This window comes from Lontra canadensis, unplaced genomic scaffold (genome assembly GCF_010015895.1).
Source record: "Lontra canadensis isolate GAN:19392208 unplaced genomic scaffold, GSC_riverotter_1.0 scaffold35, whole genome shotgun sequence".
Lineage (NCBI taxonomy): Eukaryota > Metazoa > Chordata > Mammalia > Carnivora > Mustelidae > Lontra > Lontra canadensis.
The window spans coordinates 9,662,965-9,687,337 of record NW_022631029.1 but is presented as its reverse complement, the minus strand read 5'-3'; the positions used below and the strand labels follow the sequence as shown (position 1 = coordinate 9,687,337).

General features: G+C 36.7%; 1 protein-coding gene across 5 annotated transcripts in view; it reads left to right on the top strand.

The window, feature by feature from the left end:
* Window positions 1–24,373, top strand: part of DCAF1 (DDB1 and CUL4 associated factor 1) — an 81,159-nt gene that overhangs the window by 12,291 nt on the left and 44,495 nt on the right. For 3 of the 5 annotated variants that reach the window (XM_032868172.1, XM_032868171.1, XM_032868175.1), the window contains exons 2-8: window positions 2,628–2,745; window positions 7,809–7,885; window positions 10,269–10,342; window positions 12,607–12,720; window positions 21,190–21,327; window positions 22,597–23,109; window positions 23,425–23,526. In XM_032868172.1, the coding sequence (XP_032724063.1) occupies window positions 2,636–2,745; window positions 7,809–7,885; window positions 10,269–10,342; window positions 12,607–12,720; window positions 21,190–21,327; window positions 22,597–23,109; window positions 23,425–23,526 (1,128 nt within the window). In that variant the 5' untranslated portion in view covers window positions 2,628–2,635. Of the gene's footprint in view, window positions 1–1,639; window positions 1,660–2,627; window positions 2,746–7,808; window positions 7,886–10,268; window positions 10,343–12,606; window positions 12,721–21,189; window positions 21,328–22,596; window positions 23,110–23,424; window positions 23,527–24,373 lie in introns of those variants that run through there. The other 2 variants (XM_032868173.1, XM_032868174.1) reach the window with 2 other exon arrangements.

Here is a 24,373-nt window from a genome sequence, read left to right as displayed (position 1 = left end):
GATCTTTATCATAAAATGCCCCCACTCCCCCCGCCCATTATTCCTCAAGATTGTGAAGGTCATGAAAAACAAGGAACAACTCAAAAACTCAGACCAGAGTACGTGAGGGAGACATGACACCTAAATGCAGTGTGGTATCCTGGATGAGATCTTGGAACAGAAAAAGGACGTGAATGGAAAAACTGGTGAAATCTAAATCAAGTTGAGTTTAGTTAATTAATATATCAATGTTGGGTTTCTTAATTTTGACATTATTCCATTTTAAAATAATATGCTGGCATTAGGGGAAACTGAACTGGGTGAGGGGTATATGTGAATTCTTTCCAATATCTTTGCAACTTTTTTTGTAAATCTAAAATTATTCCAAATAAGGTTATTTTTAAAAAAATGCATAGTCAGTTGCAGTAAAAAATACAGCCTCGGTTTTTAAGTTAAAGTCAGAGGTCCATATTAGTCACACCTGCAGCATTTCCTTTTTATGACTCTGGCTAGAAAGACTGAAAATGTGGATTCTTCTCTGTAGAAAAGTAGGCTTTAGGGGCACCTGGGTGGCTCAGTGGGTTAAAGCCTCTGACTTTGGCTTAGGTCATGATCCCAGGGTCCTGGGACCGAGCCCCACATTGGGCTCTCCATTCCGCAGGGAGCCTGCTTCCCCCTCTCGCTCTCTGCCTGCCTCTTTGCTTACTTGTGATCTCTGTCTGTCAAATAAATAAAAAATCTTTAGGAAAACAAAAGGCTTTAAATTAAAAACATTTTTTTTGAAAAATTTGTTCTCCTTTGGTGACATGAATCACTATTCACTATTAGTATTGCCTCTACTTTATTAAAACACAGATGTTTACATTTTAGAGAGTTGATGGTATCTTTCACAAGTATTTCCTTTGGTCTTATGGTAGGTATCTTTAGAAGAGTCAATAATAATCCTAGATCAGTCAGTAATCTCTTTTTAGTGTTAGACTGTTTTTATAGAATTGTTGCTATTTCTGTGAAAATACAGATTTTGGATGGAATGTCTGACATTTTGATCCTAAGACTACTTTGGCAAAGAAGTTGATCTGTAAACCATCTAAACATTGGGGTCTCGTTTATCCCTTTTGGAGCCCCTTATAAATAGGCCTCTCTTCTTCATACAGAGTTCTCATGTAGCTGCTGCAAAGCTTGTCTCAGCTCCCTGTTCTGTATCCCTGGGCTGACCACTCAACCCAGCAACTTCTCTGTCTGTCTCCAGCCTCTCATGCTCCTAGGAAGTCAGCGATGAGAGATGTTAGGGAGTCTGAGGGACAGATGGGCTTATTATAATGCTCCTTCCAAACTTTCATGTTGGTAATGATATCCGCTTTAGTTCTTGGGTTTTTGTTAACAATTGACAGGGACAGGAGCACCTGGGTGGCTCAGTCGGTTAAATGTCTGCTTTTAGCTCAGGTCATGATCCCAGGATCCTGGGATGGAGCCCTGCATTAGACTCTCTGCTCAGTGGGGATCCTGCTTCTCCCTCTCCCTCTACCGCTCCCCCTGCTTATGCTCTCTTGTGCTTGCTCTCTCTCTTTTAAATAAATAAATTAATTAAAACATTTTTTATTTACTTATTTGACAGAGAGAGACACAGTGAGAGAGCGAACACTGAGCCGAAAGCAGACACTTAATGACTAAGCCACCCAGGTACTCCTCAAATAAATAAATAAATTCTTGAAAAAAAAAAAAAAAAAAGAGGGTGCTGCCTGGGTGGCTCAGTGGGTTAAAGCCTCTGCTTTCTGCTCAGGTCATGATCTCAGGGTCCTGGGATCGAGCCCCACATTGGGCTCTCTGCTCAGTGGGGAGCCTGCTTCCTCCCCTCTCTCTGCCTGCCTCTCTGCCTACTTGTGATCTCTGTCAAATAAATTAAAAAAATAAAATAAAAAGAGAATTGTCAGGGACACATTATTTATCTTTCATAGAATTTTCCCCTGAAGACTTAGAAGAGAAAAATATTTTGGGAGTGATTTTTACCACCTTTCCTGTTAAAAAACATAGCTTCAAAGTTTTAGACCTCAGAGAGCTAGAGTAGGGATTTGTGTGTGTGTGATATGTAGGTGTATGCATTTCTTTAAAAAAGATTTATTTATTTTTAGAGGGAGGGGGAGGGCCAGAGGGGGAAGGAAAGGGAGAGGGAGAGAGACTCTGAAGCCAACTCCTCAATGAGCCCAATGTGGGGCTTGATCCCATGACCCTGAGACCATGACCTGAGCTGAAACCAAGAGTCAGATGCTTAATGCACTGAGCCACCCAGATGCCCCAGTCGTATGCATTTTTGAGGAGATAAAGGGACCCTAGCTTTTTTGTCTGTTTCTTAGAGGGGTTCCTGGTCCTAGAAGTGGTGAGAATCACAATTTTGATCCAGTTGCTTGTCTCATTTGACAGTTGAGCAAACCGAGGTTGGGAGGGGGTGAAAGGACTTGAAGAGTATCCTGGCTCCCAATGCTAGGTTTCCCATTGTACCACAAATAAAATTATCTGAATGAAGGGTCTGGGAGTTAAGTTTTTGTTGCTTGCTTATCCCTTTTCTCTCCCCTTTTCACTTTTTGTAGGAAGTATGTCAGGTTTATTTGCCTGTGTTCATGTGCTATTTCTGTATATTTTTGATTCCTTAGGCCAAGCCATGACTACAGTAGCGGTGCATGTGGACTCCAAAGCTGAGCTCACTACCCTGCTGGAGCAGTGGGAAAAGGAGCATGGCAGTGGGCAGGACATGGTACCTATTCTTACCAGGTAGGAACAATTATGTTTTTTTATAAATTCGTTTGAAAAAAAGGGACAAATTGGAGGCAAGTATGGGAACATTTTCATCTTAACTGCGAATTCTGAATCCATTTTTTTTTTCAGAACTAGTCTTTATCTCACTACTTCTTGAAACTCTACGTTTCTTCTCAGGCTGTTGGTCCTTATTCTCCTTTGTAGGTTCTTCTCTTGTCTGTGTTTCACCCTTAGGGTTTTGTTGGTGGTTCTTTTTTCTCTTCACCCTAGATAGTCCACCTAGATAGTTTCATTTCTATCCATGATTTAAAACATTATTCTTAGGTTAACTTTCAGATCACTATTTCTACTTCAGATCTCTCTTTTAAAAAATTTCAGACCCTTTTCTCAGCTGCTTGATGTATACATCTTTACCTGGCTGTTTGCAGACACCTATACATACCCTATCTACAGCAGAGCTTACCATCTTCATCCTGCCTCCTTTCTCATTCACAGTTTGTGCTTTTGTGCTCTCCACTTTGGTGTACAGTGTCTTCTGACAGTTTAGTCCCCATGCCCTGAGGATTTCTGCTTTCTCTTTTTTCCCCATTCCCTCTTCCCACTTCCTTCATTAGATATTGATCATGTTTTGACTAGCCTCTTAGGCAGTGTAAATTTTCTCTCCATCTCCAGTTTACCCTCCTCTAATACATCCGCCTCTTTGCTGAAAGAGTCTTCTTCCTGACACACAAATCTGATTGTTATACCTTTAATCATACTTCTTCTCTGGCTCTATTTTCCCTACAGAATAAAATGTAAACTTTTTAGAGTGACTTATGAAGCCATTTATGATTTGGCCTCTACCTCCTTTTTCTGCCTCATAGTATTAGTCTCCTTCAGTAAGGAATAGTACCATATTTTCTAATGTCTGTGTGTCTTTACACTTGGCTGTTCCTTTGGCCTGAAATGCCTTTCCTTGGTATGTCTGTCTGCCTGGCAAACTCACATCCTTTCAAAGAGCAGTTTGAGAATCATGTCTATAAAACTCTCTGACTTTGACATCCGCAGGTAGGTTTGGGCACTAATTTTATTTCTTTTTTAATACTCCAGTCATTCTCGTGTGTGTGTGTGTGTGTGTGTGTGTGTGTGTGTATACATGCACATGTATATATCAAATGTGATATAATTTTAATTCCCCCCATTTTAACTCTTAACCACATTGTGCTATAATTTTTTTTTTTTTTGCATATGTTACTTCACTAAATTGTAAGGCTTTTTTTTTTCTTTGTTTTGTTTTTTAAATTAAAAAGTTTTTTAAAGACATGTACTACACCTTTTTATTGTTGTTTCCTCAGACGGTGACTTGTGCATGCCTGGTACATAGTAACTGTACGGAACGTAATTTTACTGAATGATGTGTGAAATAGGAGAGTGAAAAATAAAGGCTGAAGAGGGATGCCTATAGTTTTTCTAAGGAGGAGGTCACTGGAACATGAGGATCTTTAACATTTAATCTTTGATATAGCAAAGAAAAAAGCCTTTTGTTTGTGCAATGATGTATTCTGTAGAAATAAAGAGAACTATAATCTTATGAAAGTTTAAGTGGGGATAAATGGTTTGTTGCTCTCAGTATATTGGGAGCATGTGAAAAGCACAGTTTTTTTAAGGAACAGTATTATTGCTGACTGGTGGAAAGTGGATTTTAATTTGTAGAGTCATTAGAGATTAAGAACTAGTAATCACAAGATACTTGAATGCAGCCACAATGAATTTAAAGAATCTAAGTATTGTGCAGTTAAAATGTGGATTATTGGTATAACTCTGAGAGGAGAGAGTCATAAATGGGGATGATAACATTAATGATAGATTCACTTAATTGGAAAAAATATTTATTGAGTACATATACCAAAGAGAGTGTTTTATTTTCAAGATTATTTCACATCCATAATCATATTTGACCCTCAGCTTTGTCCCTGTGCTTTGGTATTTAGTAATGTAAAGCCTAAACTAGAGGGGTTCTGTCTTCAAGGAGTTAACCATCTGGGAGGCAACTAACAGATATGAAACAATGCAGAATAGTATAAATTAGTATATAATGAGGTGCTAAATTGGGCAGTATGATTCCAAAATATTGCATGAGTTATGAGAATGAAAAGAACTTGAATGAGTCAGTTTCTTTTATTCACTCAGCAAATATATGAGGACCTTTTGTATGTGGGAACTGTTATGTACTTCCGTGAAACTAATTTCCTCATTTGTCAGTAAAAGTATCACTGAGAGCTACATTGTTAAATGATAACTATCCTTGGAGCTATTTGCAAAAAACAACATAGCGAGATAGTGGAAAGCTAAGCTTAGAATACAGGATGTGGTAAAGGTTTTTGGAATAGGGACTTGAAAGATGGTAGAATGTAGCTTTGGTGAAAAGCAGAGAGTCAGGGTTTTCTAGGAAAAGTGAAAAATGTGACCGAAAAAAAGCAATGACTGGAGAAGGAACTGGGACATGTTTTTGTGGCAGTGAAGAAATGGACCTCACCAGAGTGGAGGGTGAATATAAGGTAGGAATGGAAAATAAACTTACATGGAGCAAGATCTTTAAAAGATCTTCAAGGTTAGACAGGAAGTGTTAAGAGACAGTAAAATGAATTAAAAGTATAGTTTATTTTAGAAAGGGGCAATTCCTATCATCCAGATTGTGGGTGTGTTAGTTCACTGAGTATTTCCTAAAATTCTCTCACATGTCTGTAGTCTCTCCCTTACCCACTCCCGCACTGGCTGCAGGTATAAGTGTTTTGGTATATCCCGTGAAAAGCCTTGAATTTCAGGCTTGCCTCTTCCTTTATTGGCTGCAACTTTCATGATTTTTTGGCAGTTTTCCTAAGAAAAATATGTGTGTCTTCTTATAATTTTGACTTTTTATTTATTATTCATATTGTTATTTATTTATTATAATCAAGACTTTGACTTGATTCTGTGAAAAGGAACTGGCATTGGGCCAAGCTATTTGAGCATTACCCAGGTTCTGCGGTTTGTTTTTTTATATTATTGAGATGTATATTGTACAATACTCTGCTTGTTGGATTCTTTACTTGGAAAACTATCAACTACATCAAGTTAAAGAACTTTTGAGTTCTGCCTCCAGAAGGCTCCTTCCTATTCTGTCCCAGTCAAATCTACCTTAAATTGTTTTTCTATTTGTTTTTGATTCTCAGTTTTCATTGTAGCAATACTTATCTAGCTCTTACATGTCAGGTTTTGTTTTAAGCAGAGAACATGTATTACCTTAAACCTCAAGGGAGCTCTATAAGATAGGGACTATTACCCTTATTTTACAGATGAGGCATAGAAAGGTTAAGTAACTTGACCAGAGTTACACATAGTGGAAGAAGTATGATTTGAACCCTGGCCAGCTGGCTCCGGAATCCATTAACTTCCACTGTGGAACATTACTTAGTTTCAACAGAAGATATTAGTAGATCTTATAATGTATAATTTTTTTTTATAATATGTAATTTTAAACATATGTGGTAGCTCTTTGTGGCAAAGTGAATTTTCAGAGTTTAAAGGGAAGGATAGAAAAGTAGAAATATTTTTTTAAAATAAATTTTTTTTATTTATTAATAAAATAAAATAAATAATAAATTATTTATTTATTTGACAGAGAAATCAGCAGGCAGAGCAGTAGGCAGAGAGAGGGGGAAGCAGGCTCCCCACTGAGCAGAGAGCCCGATGTGGGGCTCGATCCCAGGATTCTGGGATCATGACCTAAGCTGAAAGCAGAGGCTTGGCCCACTGAGCCACCCAGGTGCTCCAAGCAGAAATATTTTTGAGCCTTAAGGGGGAAAAATATGCCTGAGTGGGCAAGAGTTTTTTCAGGGAGCTTAGCTTTTAAGACTAGGACGTATCATTTTGTTTTTTGTTTTTTAAAGATTTTATTTATTTATTTGAGAGAGGGAGAGCACAGAGGGAGTATGAGAGGGAGAAGAAGACTCCCTGCAGAGCAGAGAGCCCAGTGTGGGGCTCAATCCCAGGACCCTGAGATCATGATCTGAGCTGAAGGCAGTTGCTTAACCCACTGAGCCACCATAGGAAGTATGGTTTTGTGGACATAAAGCATATAGGAGAGTTTGAGTCAGGACAGAGCATGGTAGATGTTGGAGAGTATAATAGCCTTGCATTTGATTGTCATATAATAGGTTAAGTTGTCATTCTTGCTTAGGGTATTCAAAATGTGATTTTTCTTGTTTCAAAAACGTGAATAAAAAAAGAGTTGGTACACGCAACAAACAACATGGGTCACTCAAAATATGCTGAACTAAAGAAGCCAGTTATGAAAAGAGCATATATGATTCCATTTGTGTGACATTTTAGAACAGGCAAAACTAATCTTTGGTGAGAGAAAGCAGATAATTGGTTGCTTGGGGTAGGGGTAGGAACTTAGGTGGGGGGGAAGACTATTGTAGGTTGAAATAATAGTACTTAGGCCCTGAAACAGTTATGAACTTGGACTGTTCGAAGAGCAGAGAAGGCCATATGCCTGAAGCTTTATGAAGGGAGAATGGAGAGAAGTCAGAGATGTAGACAGAAGCTGAGTTAGTGTAAGCCATGGTAGTACTTGGGTATAATTGAAGTTAGTGTGATAAATCTTTGGAAGTTGGATAATGAATTTTGTGTCAAACATTGAAGCAAGAAGTTGGAGAAAAGGCTACTCTAAGTTCAGGCAGTTGATGGTGTTCTGGGCTAGGATAAGAATGGTCAAGATTGAAAGAAATGATTGAAGTCAGGAAATACTTTGTAGGTAGAGCTAACAGGAATTATTGTTGTGGGGGGTGAGGAGAATAGTTTTTAATGATGACTCCTAGGTACCTGAGGGGATGGTAGTGCTATCTTTTGGGACAGGAAAGTGGAGAGAAGAATGTGTTTAGGAGTGGACACTCATTAATGAGATGGTTGTTTAGATCTCTGTGTTCATTGGGAAAATATCTTTTCTAACTTTTTGTTTTTATTTTACACCTTGATTGTTGAATTGACTTTTGTAGGTGGCGGTACATTTTTTTGTATGCTTGTTTAGAGTTGACCCTGTCTTCCCTTTGTGCTAGGATGTCTGAATTGATTGAAAAAGAAACTGAAGAATATCGTAAGGGAGATCCAGACCCATTTGATGACCGACATCCTGGTGAGACCTGTGTTCTCTTAAGCCTGGCTCTAATTTTCTTACAAAAGAAAGTAGCTTATAGGAAAATTTACAATTGAAAGAGCATCTTTCCTGCTAAGTTGTAAGATCATCTTATTGTTAAAATATTGCTCAAGGTGGAGGTAGTGAGGAAAAATCCTGGAAAAGTGGAAATATTTGTAATATTTACATATCAAAGAGAAGTAACTAACTTCAAGGAGCTAAATTATGTAGGTATATCTTACTGACACCATTGGTATGTTACCTAAAAAGGGAAAATGTTCTGCCTTTCTGACTTTTTTTTAAAAAAAGATTTTATTTATTTATTTGACAGAGATCACAAGTAGGCAGAGAGGCAGGCAGAGAGAGAGAGAGGAGGAAGCAGGCTCCCTGCTGAGCAGAGAGCCTGATGTGAGGCTTGATCCCAGGACCCTGGGATCATGACCTGAGCTGAAGGCAGAGGCTTTAACCCCCTGAGCCACCCAGGCACCCCTGCCTTTCTGACTTTTAACCCCAAAGAGATTATCCTTTGTGCCTTCATCTTTCAAACAACAGTTTGAAACAATTACGAACTTGGATTGTTTAAAGGAGAAAAAGGGATAATTATCCTTTTACTAATGAGGAAATGTAGTTGAAAAGCATTCAGTGCCTTGTTTTTAGTTATGAAATTGATACTTGGAACCTTGAATAACAAACAGGTTTCTTGATGTCTACTTTAGTATTTCAGCAGCTAAAGTATGCCATCTCATAATAATTTGGCTTTGTTTTAGGCTAATTAGAGCCATGACAATGCAGTCTGCTTTGGCATGGAATTTGGTATGATACAGAGTTATATGAGACTTGAGACTTTGCCATTTTATGTTGTCTCTAAGGTGGACGAAGCTTAAATCATATGTGGGCCCATTGCTGCATATAAACTTCCTCTGTGTAAGGTCAGAAGCGGTCCTTTGTGGAAAAAAGAGATACTGTATGTAGAGCGATATGAGAATGAGTGGGACTTACAAAAAAAAGAACATTGTATACCCACCTGAATGGTACAGGATTAATTTCTGTCTTAGACTTTTGTTCTCAAGTGTAGGTAAGCTAGGCATTTCAGATTGAGTGTGCAATTATTTATGGGATACCTGTTGCTCTTGCTCTAGACATCCCCACTTGTGACGTTAGAGTATTATTCACCTATTTAATTCTTCAGTAAAGCAATCAGAGCATGAAGAAGTACAAATGTGAATGTGAAATAAGAAATTAGGTTAATGTATGGGGTTAGAATTAAAAGAGAGATGATCATGCTTAATGACCTTGGAAAAGCCTTGGAAGGGATGAAATGGTAATGAGGAAAAAGGGAGAAACAGAATGATACACTTTTTTTCAACAGGAAATTTAAAGACTGTTTTTTCCTCCCTACCTCTTATGTTAAGCAATGTTTGTCATTAGGCATAATTTCTTTAAATAAAAATGAGGGTGTCAGTTTCATCATTTATAAACAGAGAAAGTTAGGTTATCTGAGGTCCTCATCTAGTTTTTATGATACCATTCTGCAACTTTTCTTTTTGTGATTTACTTTGGAATATTAATTACAGCTTGGTAGAAACTTCGAATCAGTAGCTCACATCTTTTCTTCATCCTAAATTGTATCCTTTGACTAAATTTGCCACTCTAATGAACTTACAGGAAGATTAAAGTAGATGGTATCTGTTTTAAAAACCAATAATTGTCCCAATCATTAAGTAATTCCTTTACCTGTAGGCTGTGTGTTGAGTAGATTCTAGGTTTCCGGACTTTCTTTCCCCAGGAACTCGAAAAGTTAAGATGTCCAAGGGTACTGTATCTTTAGAGTTGGTGATTGATTTTAGTGGAATTCCCCTCCTGAGCCCTGCCCCTACAACCTCAGGTATCATTACAGGTTTGAGGATGCATCTCTGGTATTGTTGGCATTATAGTTGAAAGGAAGGTTGGACTTGGAGTCTTCTCCTCCAGACCACCCATCAAAAGAAGTTTTGCTTCCTACCTTATTTCTGGCTTGGATATCAGGGTTGTTCTTTCTCTTAAGTCTCCTTTATGATTCTTTTTTAGATCTTGTGTACTCTTAGTGATGCTGGGGTGGGTCTAGCACACATTTATTTAATTTAGCATTGCTGTGTAGGCAATGTGCTGGGTGATGGGGAAGTTAGAGAGCAGTGTCTCGAGTTTTTATATTGTCACTTTTAATTTTATAGCATGTTTCTTATGAAATCTAATTCATCAAAAGAATCTTTTCTTTGTTTCCATTTATTTTTGTAGCATTTTAATAGTACTTGTAACAACCCAGGTGCCTTTCCAGAGGTTTAACTTGCTTGACTGGGATGACTTACTTATTCCTTGTTTGTTCCTTCCCTTTTCTTTTTGGTAGGTCGAGCTGATCCAGAGTGTATGCTGGGCCACTTGCTGAGAATACTCTTCAAGAATGATGATTTCATGAATGCAGTAGGTTTGCTTCTTACTTTTCTCCAGAGATTATCATTAGCAGATGCTATACCTTTATTGTTTGTAAATAGTTTATTTTCTCCTAAGGTCTTAAGAGAATTGGGAATAGATTGCGTAGATTTTTTTTGGTTTGGTATTACTTTAGTGAGATATGCATCCTGGATTTCTTTCTTACCAAAGTTCTGGTTTTAGCCAAGATGTTTTCTTTTTGGTGCCTACTTTGTTCAGTTGAATATTGACAAGGACTCACAAGGCATCTGTGCTCATCCCTGGGCAAGAATGATTTTTAAGTTTGGGAATATAGACATTTTCTTGGGCTTCTGAATAGAAAACTAAGAGTGATATATGAGGCACGATTCTGCATCAACACTGTGGTGTGTGCATTGAGTATGTGAAGGGAGAGAAGGATACCTTCCCTAACTCTGGGCTGTTGAGAAGTAAATGAGCGGGAAAAATACACCCAGTGTACACAGCTCCTTTAACATAGTAATTATTCAGTAAGTTGTAGCTGTTAGGTTTGTTTTTGGAGGCCGGAGTGCATGATGCTTGAGAATGTAGGTTTTGGGGTCCATGTTTTGGGTTTAAATGTAGCTCCACTGATCTTGAGGCAACTTAAGCCTCTAACAACCTTCATTTTCTCCAAGCTTTATTTTCTTTATAAAATAGGGATGATAGTTCTTATCTGTAAAATGTTTTTGTAATCTTTGAAATTAATCATGAAAAGTGCTTAACACAGAACCTGGTAGATGAGGGTTCAGTAAGTATTAGCTGTTATTGTCTGTATTATATTAACTCCTGGATTTATTTCTCAGTTACTGTTGTCTCTTTTGTACCTCAGATCATTTCCAACTGCCTTCTAGGTATTTCCACCTGGATATCCTCCACAGTCACCTTGAACTAATTGTTTGCTCTATTATCTGTTTCTCTTGTTCTCTAGCTCAGTAGTGATGTCCTTGTCTACCTAGCTAGAAGTTATCCTTTATTTTTCCAAGCTCTCTTATTCAGTGAACTTACAGGTCTTATTCCCATTCCATTAACCTTTACAAATCCCTCCACTTCTTTTCACCCTTTTTGCCAGACCTTAGTTTAGCCACTGCCATCTCTCTTTTGGCTATTATAGTTGCCTCTTAACTGATTTATCATCTTGTCTTGTTCTCCTCCAACCTATTCACTCTATAGCCCAGAAATATTTCTAAAATGCAAAAAGTGATGGCACCCTTTTTGTTATAGTCCATTAGTGATTTTCTATTTCTCTCAAGATAAATTTTAAATTCCTAGGTTTGAGGGGCACCTGGGTGACTTAGTGGGTTAAAGCCTCTGCTTTCGGCTCAGGTCGTGATCCCAGGGTCCTGGGATCGAGCCCTGCATCGGGCTCTCTGCTCAGCAGGGAGCCTGCTTCCTTCTCTCTCTCTCTCTGCCTGCTTCTCTGCCTACTTGTGATCTCTGTCAAATGAATTAAAAAAAAAAAATTCCTAGGTTTGAAATATAAACCCAATCTCTCTGGCCTTTGTCCTCTCAATTTTAAGTTCTTGCCCTTTGGCTCTCCTCTTGTCCCTACTACACCTCGGCTACTCCTACTTGTCATTTACATTCTGGCTTAGAATCCCTTCCATTCTAAAGTCTTCTCTGATTCTTCTGCAGGAGTTGTGTGGCCTCCTACAGGCTTCTATAGCATCTTTTACTCAATGATATCTGTTTTTCCAGCTATCACCTCTGTTGGATTATGAACCCTTTGATGGTGGGACTGCATCTTATTCACTGATGTATACCCAGCACAGAACACAGTGCCACTTAGTAGTGGAGACTGAGTAGTATTTGAATGCTAAAATGAAAGTTTTATTAATATGTTTACTTACAATTTACATGTAATATTAAATGTACTTATAGTGTAAGTACGAAATTCAAGTTTACATTAACCATTGCCAAGAATCTTGCCTTATCCTTCTGAAAAAGTGTATGTAAGAATAAAGGGTAAAAAAAAAAAAATAGGGAGTGATTTCTTGATACTCTTTAAGCTTTAATTCTGTTGTTGCTGATTTGTTGTTTTGGGGGGATTTGATTTTAAAGATACAGAAGAAATAATATATGATCCCATCATGGCTCAGAAGGATTGTAATGGTTTATAATAAAGGTTTAATTAGTAATCATTGGTTCTTAATACCCCTGAGGTGAGTGATGGGAATTTATTAAGGGCTTATTAGACTTCATTAACTTGACTGGGTTGAATTTCAGATGAATAGAAGTATTCCTCCGTTTTTTTATAGCTGGTGAACGCATATGTGATGACAAGCCGAGAGCCCCCTTTAAATACTGCAGCTTGCAGACTCCTACTTGACATCATGCCAGGGCTGGAAACTGCTGTTGTCTTTCAAGAAAAGGTATTTAATAAAAAGAAAAGTCATCATTTTATTTTTAAATTGAAGGTTGATCTGTTTGATTTGTCTTTGTTAAGGTAATTATAGATTTTTATAATAGTAATATGTTGTAGAAATGTAAGAAATAAAGATAAGCAATAAGAAAAATTTAAGAATAACTTTTTGTGCTGCTTAGGTGCTATAGTATATCTTAAAATCTTAAGATCATATGTTTTTAGAATGGTTTTCTGATCTTACTCAAACTCGTATTCTTGATGAGTTGTCTTCCTTAGTGAGGAAGGAATTTCTGCCCTGAGGAAGCCCATTGTCTTGATGGTATTTATTTTTCATTTTCTTTTCTTTTGGTTGGTATTTTATATTTAGTTAATATTTGAAGACGTGTTTTGTGCTGTGTTTTATGCTAGGTGTTGGTAATATTTTGTCAGCAAGATGGGAGCTTACATTCACATAATATATTTGGGAAGGCAGACACAAATAAACTGATAGTTTCAAATAAGGATAACTACTATGAAGACCAGAAAGTGATAATTTGATAGTGACTGTGTGTGTGTATACTTTAAACGTCAAAGATTAGTTGATCTATTTTTAGAAGTAATATGAGTGTTTTGTATTCAGCATTAAGAATTTGTACATGGCTTTCTTTTTTTTTTTTCAAAGATACTAAAACTTAATTTTCTGAAACAGTCTGGAAGTCTTAATATAGTTAAATATATAAGCCAAATGAAAGATCTAGAAATAGATTTTCGTTTAACTTTTAAAGCTTTATTACAGCATTGTATCACAAAAAGTCTTTTAGAAAATAACATTGTGTAATTAATGCTATAATTTGCAGTATTGTATACAGTATATATAATTTGCAGTATTGTATACAGACTAAATTAAAAAATCTCCAGTTAGTTTACCATTGTGGGAGACCAAAAATATCTATATGCTTGTGAGAAATATTTTAATATGAATTCTTTTGAAAACCGGGATGAAAGTGAAGCATTTGTAGCAGTGTATTTGTATATACAAGATTTGTAGACTATTACAGATGATTTTACTCTGCTTTGTAAAAGTTTCCTGGTTGTCATTGTAGGAAAATCAACTCTGGTTCTTTATAGTTTCATCATTGTATATTTAGAATTAAGTGAATACCCTTTGGATGTCAGAAACACTAACGGATGTTTTGAATAATAAAGCTTTCTGCAGTTTAAGAACAGCTTTGTTTCTTTCTTTCTTTTTTTTTTTTTTCTTAGAGACGGGGAGGAAGAGGAAAGGGGAGGATGGAGAGAAAGAATCCCAGGCAGGCTCCACGCTGGGCATGGAGCCTGATGCAGGGCTTGATCTCATAACCCTGAGATCATTACCTGAGCTGAAATCAAGAGCCCAACCGAATGAGCCACCCAGGCACCCCAGCAGTTTTATTAATAACTAATTTCTTTTGGGAGAAGTGAATTATTAAGAAAAATTAGATAGGAAATAACATAACCTTGAATCCAGTGTCCTAGAACACAGATTACAATCTTCTTTGACATTTTGAGACTTTCCTGTTGGATTACATGATGATCTTTATTCTTCATAAGTATCCTATGCAAATTTTTGGTGTGAATCAATATTTTACTTCTTTAAAAAACATCTAATTATATAGTGTTTCTCAAACTTTGTGAAACATAATGTTTTTACATGCAACCCATTATATATATGTATGAAAAAGAAGTTTCTTGAGCATTGCTTACTCTTTATGCAGTGCATTCTGGTATTTTCTATTTCATTTCCTTTTTACATTTTCTGTTTCATTTCCTTTTTATTTTAGAGGTGGTTGCAAGTTATTAAATTGATTTTATTACTTCTAGCCACTTACTTTATTTATTTTTTAAAAGATTTTATTTATTCATTTGAGAAAGAGAGAATGAGAGGAAGAGCATGAGAAGGGGAGGATCAGAGGGAGAAGGAGACTCCCTGCTGAGCGGTGAGCCTGATGTGGGACTCGATCCCAGGACTCCAGAATCATGACCTGAACCAAAGGCAGTCGCTTAACCAACTGAGCCACCCAGGCACCCCTAGCCACTATTTTAAAAAGTTGATTTTTTAGCTTTTTAAAGCAATAGAAATAATCAAATAGCTTTAAATTTTTTTTTTGTTTGTTTACAATTATTTTTGTAGTTTTCTTCAGAACTGGGTACTTTAGTATTGTTTGTGTACTAGATTTTTCATATTTTTAAGTTTGTCAGTGTATGCTACTAATCCAGTCAGATCAGGACCTTTGGGGTTATTTTTGAGTATTGCTTTAACATTTTCCTCTTTGAGGTTGTCTTAAAATACTGGTGGTGGGAGGGATAAAATCAGAGAGAACAAGGTCTCAAATTATCATCTCTAAGTGAGTGTTTCCCAGATTTTAACTCTGCAACATTGATTCCTCTAAACATTTTTAAAAAGATTATTTATTTATTTATTTGACAAAGAGAGACACACAGAGAGAGAGGGAACACAAGCAGGGGGAGTGGGAGAGGAAGAAATAGGCTTCCCACTGAGCAGGGAGCCCCATTTGGGCCTCCATCCTAGGACCCTGGGATCAGGACCTGAGCTGAAGGGAGACACTTAATGACTGAGCCACCCAGGCACCCTCCTTTAAAATGTTAATAGGTGCTTTATGAAAAAAGTCATTTAGGTGAATGCCTACCGTTTATTGAGTGTGAGCCCTGTGCTCAGCATTTGTTTTGTATCGGATACTAATCCTCACAGTATTCCATGAGAGGTGGGAAGAAAACTGTGAATATAGGTTTTTCAGAGGCAGAGAGAAAAAAGTGGTTTCAAGAGAGATGGGAGGAGGAGACCCAGATTTATCTTACTGACTAGCCAGGATAACTGGTCAGCTTTCCTGTGGCATGCACATATGAATTCTGGGTATTTTGAATAAACTCTTAGAAATCCCTGTGCACCAGAAATGAAGAAGTAGTTGTAAAAACAAAGTGTTAATTGAGGACAGGAGACAAAACCTTGGCTGAAGAGTTGGAACTGGGATCCTTGATCCCTGCATAAAACTGGTAGCCCAAAGGACCCTCACTGAAACAGAGCAAAAGAGAAATACCTGCTTACCGCCTTGGGGAAATGACAGGTTTCTCAGTTTCTGACCCCACACTAAGGGGTAGGGGTGGATAAATCTCTGAGAAACTGTGGCATAACTTTTTTTTGGTGCATGTTTGAAATTTCTACCATATGATTAGGAACCCCAAAGCCAAAAAATGAACAGCAAAATACTTTGTGATATTCCTTGAGTGGCAAAAGCAAATGTAAAATCACTCTGGGGGGAAGCTTTCATAATCCATGTTACCAGGGATTCTCATAGAAAAAGCAATTTCCAGGTGAAATGAGTTCACAAAAACATTACAAAACACACCAGGAATTAGTTCTCCATGATTAGGAGTTAACAATACAGTAAAGAGGAGAATTAAATAGAATAGCTATCTGAAAGATATTAGAAAGCAAGTATTTTTTAAATGATTGGATGTATTTCCTTTTTGGCTTTTTCATCACTAGTGTATAGGAATGAAACTGATTTTGTATGCTGTAACTTTTTGCTGAATTCATTTATTAGCTCTAACATTGTGGAATCTTAAAGTTTTCTATGTATAAGATTATGTCGTCTGTTAACAGAGATAATTTTATTTCTTCTTTTCCAACATTAATGCCTTTAATTTCTTTTTCTTGGCCTCCTCTGGCTAGAACTTACAGTACTGTGTTGAATAGAAGTGGTGAAAGCAGACATCTTTGTCTTGTTCGTGGTCTTAGGGGAAAAAGCCTGTCAGTCTTTGACTGTTGAGTATGATGATGGGTGTGGATGGGTTTTTCTTACCTGACTTTTATGATGCTTAGAAAGTTTCCTTCTATTCCTAATTTATTAAGTATTTTTTAATGAGAGTGTGTTGATTTTTAGAGATTCTTTTTGTTGTTGTTGTTATCATTTGATATGGTCAGATGGTTTTCTATTCACAGTGATTTCACACTAATTTTATTAGTGTACTACGTTGATTTTTTTATGTTGAACCATATTCCATTCTTGGATAAATCCATTGGTCATGGTGTATAATCCTTTGACTACGCTGCTGAATTCAGTTTGCTGGTATTTTATAGAGGTTTTTTGCATCACTATTTATAGGGGATATTGATCTGTAGTTACCTTGTAGGGTTGTGGTATCAGGATAATGTTTTGGCTTCATAGAATGAGTTTGAAGTGTTCCCTTCCTAATTTTTTGGAAGAGTTTGAGAAAATATTAATTATTAATTATTAATAAAATTAATTATTAATAAAAATATTAAATTCATTTGACAATGATATTATTTTTTGTGTAGAATTCACCAGTGAATCCATCTGGTCCTGAGTTTTTCTGTCTTAGGAGGTTTTTGATGACTGATTCAATCTCCTTACTACTCATAGGTCTATTCAATTTTTCTATTTCTTTATGAATCAGTTCCGGTTGGTTGTGTTCCTACGAATTTGTTCACTTTATTATTTTATCTATATTGCTCATTTTGTTGGTGTACAGTAGTTAATAGTATTTTATAATCTTTTTTATTTATGCTAAATTGGTAATAATGTCCCGTTTCAGTCTTTTTTTTTTTTTTTTTTCTAGTTAAAGGTTTTTTTGATCTTTTCAAAAAAATAACATTTGGTTTCATTTTCTTTCTTTCTTTTTTTTTTTTCCTATTTGCTGTTTTACTTGTCTCCACTCTAATCTTTATTATTGCCTTACTTACTAGCTTTGAGTTTCGTTTGCTCTTTTTCTAGTTCCTTAAAAACACTGCTTTTGCTACATGGCATAAATTTTGGTATGTTGTGTTTTTCTTTTCATTTATTGCAAGGAATTTTCTAATTTCTGTGTGATTTCTTCTTTGACCCCTTGGTTGTTTAAAAGTTTGTTAATTTCCATATATGAATTGTCCATTTTCCCTTGGGTTGTTGATTTCTTATTTCATTCCATTATGATTGGAGAAAAAATATTTTTTAAGATTTTTTTACTTCATTTATTTGAGAGAAAGAGAGCATGAGTGGGGTGAAGGGCAGAGAGAGAAGCAGGCTCTGTGTTGTCTGGGAGCCCAGCGTGGGGTTTGATCCTGGGACTCTTGAGATCATGACCTGAGCCAAAGGTAGACGCCCAAACAACTGAGCTATCCAGGTGCCCTGAGAAAATTCTTTATAAGAGTTTATTCTTTTTTAATTTATTAACCATGGTATTGCCTAACATGGTCTATCCTGGAAAATGTTCCATGTTTACTTAAGAATGTATATTTGGTCTTGTTGGATTGAGGATTCTCCATATGTCTATTTGGTCTAATTGGTTTATAGTGTTTAACTCTTCTGTTTCTGTACTGATCTTTTGTTTGCTTGCTCTGTCCATTATTGAAAGTGGGGGTACAGAGTTTCTGTTTGGGATAATAAGTTGTGGAAATATATAGTGGTGATGGTTATGCAACATTGTGAATGTACTTAATCCCAGTGAATTGTACACTTAAGAATGGTTTGGTAAGGTTTAAAATTATTGGATGTAAAAGAATCAAAACTTTTTAAAAAAAGATTTTATTTATTTAGGGCGCCTGGGTGACTCAGTGGGTTAAGCCGCTGCCTTCGGCTCAGGTCATGATCTCAGGGTCCTGGGATCAAGTCCCGCATCAGGCTCTCTGCTCAGCAGGGAGCCTGCTTCCCTCTCTCTCTCTCTCTCTCTCTCTCTCTGCCTGCCTCTCTGTCTACTTGTGATCTCTCTCTGTCAAATAAATAAATAAAAATATTAAAAAAAAGATTTTATTTATTTATTTGAGAGAGAGAGAGCAAGCACAAGTTGGGGGCAAGGGGCGAGGGGGAAGCAGGCTCCCTGCTGAGCAGGCTTGATTCCAGGACTCTGGTATCATGACCTTTCCTGAAGGCAGATACTTAACCAACTGAGCTACCCAGATGCCCCAAGTATCAGAACTCTTAAAGTCCAAGACTATGGGGAAGAATGGCCATTTGGGAAAGGAACCAGAGAACTACTGGATATAAAAATTAGAGTTCCTGAATTTAAAAACTTAGTAGATAAGTTAGAGTTAAGTTTAGACACAGCTAAAGATAGAATTAGTGAACTGGGAGATCTGATAGGATAGCCAATAATAAAGCCCCTAGAAATAAGAGCTGAAGAATAGGAAAGAAGTTGAAATATAGAGATTAGAATTAGAAAGTTCAAAGTGTATCTAAAAGGAGTTTTAGGAGGAGAGAATAGAAAAGAAAAGGGAAAGGCAGTATTCAGGGAGATGAGGCTAGAATTTTACAAATTAATGAAACACATGTCCACTCAAGATTCAGGAAGGCCAAAAGAAATACCAAAGATGGAGGAGATCTTGAAAGCAACCAGAGTAAAAAAAATTCCTACAAATAATCAAACAGAGCAAACTCTGATACAACAGTAATAGAGGCCAGGTAATAGAAGAAAATATCTTCAGAGTACCTTTGTAAACATAGAAGTATTGACCAAATAAACAAAAGTGGGGACAAAAATTCTGGGCAACATATAGATAGGAGCTCATTGGAGTTCATATTTTAAGGTTCTTAGACTGGGAAGAGGCGAAATAAAAGGCTATTAAATATATTTTAATATATATAATAATATAATATAAAATATATAGTAATATAGAATATAACATATAATACTATATATATTAAATATATTTTCATGTCAAATATTTTATTAGACAGCGAGATCTCAAGTAGGCAGAGAAGCAGGCAGAGAGGAGGGGAAGCAGGCTCCCTGCTGAGCAGAGAGCCCGATGTGGGTCTCAATCCCAGGACCCTGAGATCATGACCCGAGCTGAAGGCAGAGGCTTAACCCACTGAGCCACCGAGGTGCCCTTCATGTCAAATATTTCAAAACAAATTTCTCAAAATGTACTTTACAGTGTTAATTTTTTTGAAAAGAGATTAAATGTTTAGAAATGTATGGGATAATGACTCCATGACCTTAGAGAAGAGTAAGATACAAAATGCACAAAGTTTAAAAAAAATATATTGTTAAGTCTGATTACATAAAAATTAAGAACTTGTGTTTATCATAAAACACTGGTAAAAGATGTGTATTTCATAGCAGTGGAAGCCTGAATGGTCAGCAGGCATAAAAAATATGCCTAACCTTATTAATTAATGAGGAAATTCAAGTAAATGCAGTGCCCCCCCCTTTTTTAAGAGAGCATATGAGTGGGAATGGGGGTGGATAGGGGGAGGGAGTGAGGGAGAGAGAGAATCCACACTACGTGTGGAACCCAACATGAGGCTTCATCTCATGACCCCGAGACTGTGGCTTGAGCTGAAATCAAGAGTCAGACACTCACTGACTGAGCCACCCAGGTACCTCTGCAATGTTATTTTTATACCCACCAGATTATGGAAAATAAAAATTGTGACAGTGGCCAAGTTTTGGTAAAGATGTAGAAAAAAAGAACTATTCACTGTTGGTGGAATTGTGAATTGTTGCAGTTACTTTGGAAAATAGCCTAGCACCCTCTGGTAAAGTTGAGTATGCACATATCCTGTGATTTAGCAGTTCTGATCCTACATGTCCACCCTAGGGACATGCTTGTACAAAAGTAGTTGTAGTTGCTTAAACTAACAAAATAGTAGTAAGAACATCTGGAGGTACACTGCCAGCAATCAGACCCCAGCTCTGCAACTCATGTTGCCTAACCTTACTGTGATTTGGTTTTCTCTTCTGCAAATAGTTACACAATCATATTAGATTGTTATGAGAAATTATAAGTTATGTGTAAAGGCTATTTTATGTTGAATGCTATTTGTGACAGTTACATGTAACTATAGGTGAGTGTAAAAAGCATAATGTTGAGTAATAAGTTGCAGAAAAATACTTATGGTACCATGTGGTTTATACAGTTCAGAGTATGTAACATTTAACAGAAGTTTAACAGGAAAATTGTTAAAATTAAGTAACTGTAGGTACCTTTTGGAGAGGGAGGATGCAGATGGTACAAGGAGGAACACATGGAAGGTCTCTGTCAAGTTCAGGGGTAGATTGTGGGTGCTTTTCATTTTCTTTGGACTGTACTTGTTTGTATGTATTATTTCTCAACTAATTAAAAATTTTGGGATATGTGGAATTAAGTACTTTTTGGTGGATGACTTCTCATTAATAATGTTAATTGTGCATTATGAACTTCAAAGAAGGACATAGACGTTTTAGTGCTCCCTACTTGATTATTGAACATTTTGGGTCTTAAACATCTAAAGTGGGACTATATTATGTGATTATTGATGGCTAAATAGGATTCTTTTTCACAGATGCATAGCTATTTTAACTAAACCACTTGGACACTTAGCTTACTTGCATTTTTTAATCTTATGAGCAACACTGAAATATTTTATTAAATTTTTTCATAAGACTGGAATCTTTGCTTTATCTTTAAATATGAAAATGGTCTTTGTTGAATTGTACTATTTCATTTCCTTTACTATAGGAGGGAATTGTTGAGAATCTTTTCAAATGGGCCCGAGAGGCTGATCAGCCATTGAGGACATATTCTACTGGACTGTTAGGAGGTGCTATGGAGAATCAAGATATTGCTGCCAACTATAGGGATGAGAATTCACAGCTGGTAAGGACTATGTTAGAATTAGTTTCTGTGTAAGATGGGAGAGTATTTGCAAGTTCTTTCTTTATACCTGAACTCAAATAGGTAGATCTTATTCATTACCTTGTATTGGAGTGTAGCTATAATTTTGACATTTCAAGATTACTTTTTACAAGTTTTGATTTTACTTTTTTTAACTTGAAAATAACCATTTTTCATCTTGTCGAGGATCATGATAGTTTATACTTGGTAAAGAATAAGTACCATTCCCTTTCTTTTCCCAACATTTGGATTATGAAAATTTTCAAACATACAGCAAAACAGAATTTTACAGAGAACAGCTATATACGTACCACTTAAATTATTTGTGGGCATTTTACTATACTTACTGTATACCCACCCATCCATCCATCCATCCATCCACTTTTCCTCTTATTCATCCACCATTCCGGTTTTTTTTTTATGTAGTTCAAAGTAAATTACAGATAACTTCTCTCTCTGTTTTTTTTTTTTTTTAAACTAAGCATAATACTACATACTAAGTACTACATAAGTACTTAAAAAACGAAAAAGCAGTGAATTTGAAAAATAGATTATGTAACTATAAGGTGGCAGTGTCTAACAATATAGTTTACAACAGGTGCAAGTTTGAGAAACTTTTTTTTTTTTTTTTTTTTTTAGTCACGTTTATTGGGGTATAATTTACATAAAGTAAAATAAACTCTTTTTTTCCCCCCTTCCTTAATGTCCATCACTCAGTTACCCCATTCCCCCACCTCTCTCCCCTCCAGGAACTCTCAGTTTGTTTCCTATGATTAAGAGTCACTTATGGTCTGTTCCCTCTCTGATTTCATCTTGTTTTATTTTTTCCTCTCTTCCCCTATGATTATCTGTTTTGTTTCTTAAATCCCACATACTTCATGTTTTATTTTCAAAGACACTTCAAAGACACTTTAAAAAAATCATGGATATGTCTGGTGTCTGCCTCTTCAGGTGTTGATGGTCCAGCGTAGCTTGATCCAGATAGATCAGTTGTGAATGATGTGTGATGTGCAAATGTGGTTTGGGTTTTTGGGATATTTTATGAGGAATGAGACCTTTAGCTATTCCTTATTTTATAAAGCTATAGAAGTCAGATAAAAATATTGATCAGATCTTTACCATTTCCAGATATTGGGGTAACTGCATGAGGATTTAGTTGTCCTTAAAATGAAAATAAGATTTATTTATTAAGAATCATTTAAATTAAGGTGCAGAAGAAATAAAGCCTTTTATTCCAATATCTGTTGATAGGTGGCAATAGTACTTCGCAGACTGAGGGAGCTACAGCTTCAGGAAGTGGCTTTGCGGCAAGAAAGCAAGCGTCCCAGCCCACGAAAACTCTCTTCTGAACCTCTTTTGCCTCTGGATGAAGAAGCTGTGGATATGGACTATGGTGACATGGCTGTAGATGTAGTGGATGGTGAACAAGAGGAAGCCTCTGGAGACATGGAGATCTCCTTTCATCTTGATTCAGGCCACAAGACCAGTAGTAGAGTGAACTCAGCAGCCAAACCCGAAGAAGGAGGATTGAGGAAAAATAAGGCAGTAAAACAGGGTGACAGAGAGAATTTTAGGAAAGCCAAGCAGAAGTTAGGTTTCTCAACATCTGATCCAGATCGCATGTTTGTTGAGCTGTCTAATAGCAGCTGGTCAGAAATGTCACCTTGGGTGATTGGCACCAATTATACCCTTTATCCCATGACTTCTGCTATTGAGCAGCGGCTTATTCTCCAGTATCTGACCCCCCTAGGAGAATATCAGGAGGTGAGCTTATTGGAAAGAATACCATTCACACTTTGGGACTGTTGTGCTTACTTCTGAGATATTTTATGGTAGCATTTTACATTTTGATGTGCTTTAACTGTAACACGGAAGAGTCTTTGCCCCAAACTGGTGAAGTCTTATGCCATTGATAAAGTCTTAGGTCACTTGTGATGCAGGTCTTTTTTGATAAAAGTGTGTATGTTTTCTAAAGGAGGGAGAGGTACCTCATTTTTAAAAATCTTTTGTCCTCATAATGGAATAGGAAATATGCAAAAATAAAGCCAGTGTTAAGATTTATTTTTGTCTTCATTTCAGTTACTTCCCATATTCATGCAACTTGGATCACGGGAGTTGATGATGTTCTATATTGACCTGAAACAGACTAATGATGTCCTGCTTACGTTTGAGGCCCTTAAGGTAAAATTCTTTTTTTTTTTTAAGATTTTATTTTTACATAATTTCCGCAACTCAGTGTGGGGCTTAAACCCATAGCCCTGAGGTCAAGTGTTGCGTGCTTCACTGACTGAGTCAACCAAGTGCCCCGCTTGGGGTAAAATTCTTAAAAATATTATGTACTGACTGTTTTATTGACATGGACTCACCCATGTGTTTCCGTATGTAACATCTCTGGGTTTTATTGCTCAGGGCATTTCTGTTGCCAGATTTGTCAAAATAGTAACAAATGAAAATTTCTTATTTAGGTTAAAAAAAAAATGAGGCTTACCAAATTCTTTCACAGAAATTCAGGGGTCAGTCCTAGGGGATTGAATATTAATTGAATATTTAATTAATTAAATAATTGAATATTAATATAGAACCTGGATCTAAATGTGGGAATCGCTTTACCTTATATCCAAATACTTTGTAAATATTCCCCCTCTGAGCCAACACCACTTTTTCTGAATTCTTATTTATATATATATGTACATATGCATATATATACACATGTGTGTATATGTATATGTATATGTATATATATATATACACACACCTGTGTGATGTTAGATCATCTAGCGTGAACAAAATACAAATCAGAAAATGAGTAAAGAAATAGAGGCAGGGCGCCTGGGTGGCTCGGTGGGTTAAGCCTCTGTTTTCAGCTCAGGGCATGATCCCAGGGTCCTGGGATTGAGCCCTACATGGGTGGGGGGGGTGGGTCTCTGCTCAGCAGGGAGCCTGCTTCCTCCTCTCTCTCTGCCTGCTTCTCTGCCTACTTGTGATCTTTGCCCATCAAATAAATAAATAAAATCTTAAAAATGAAAAA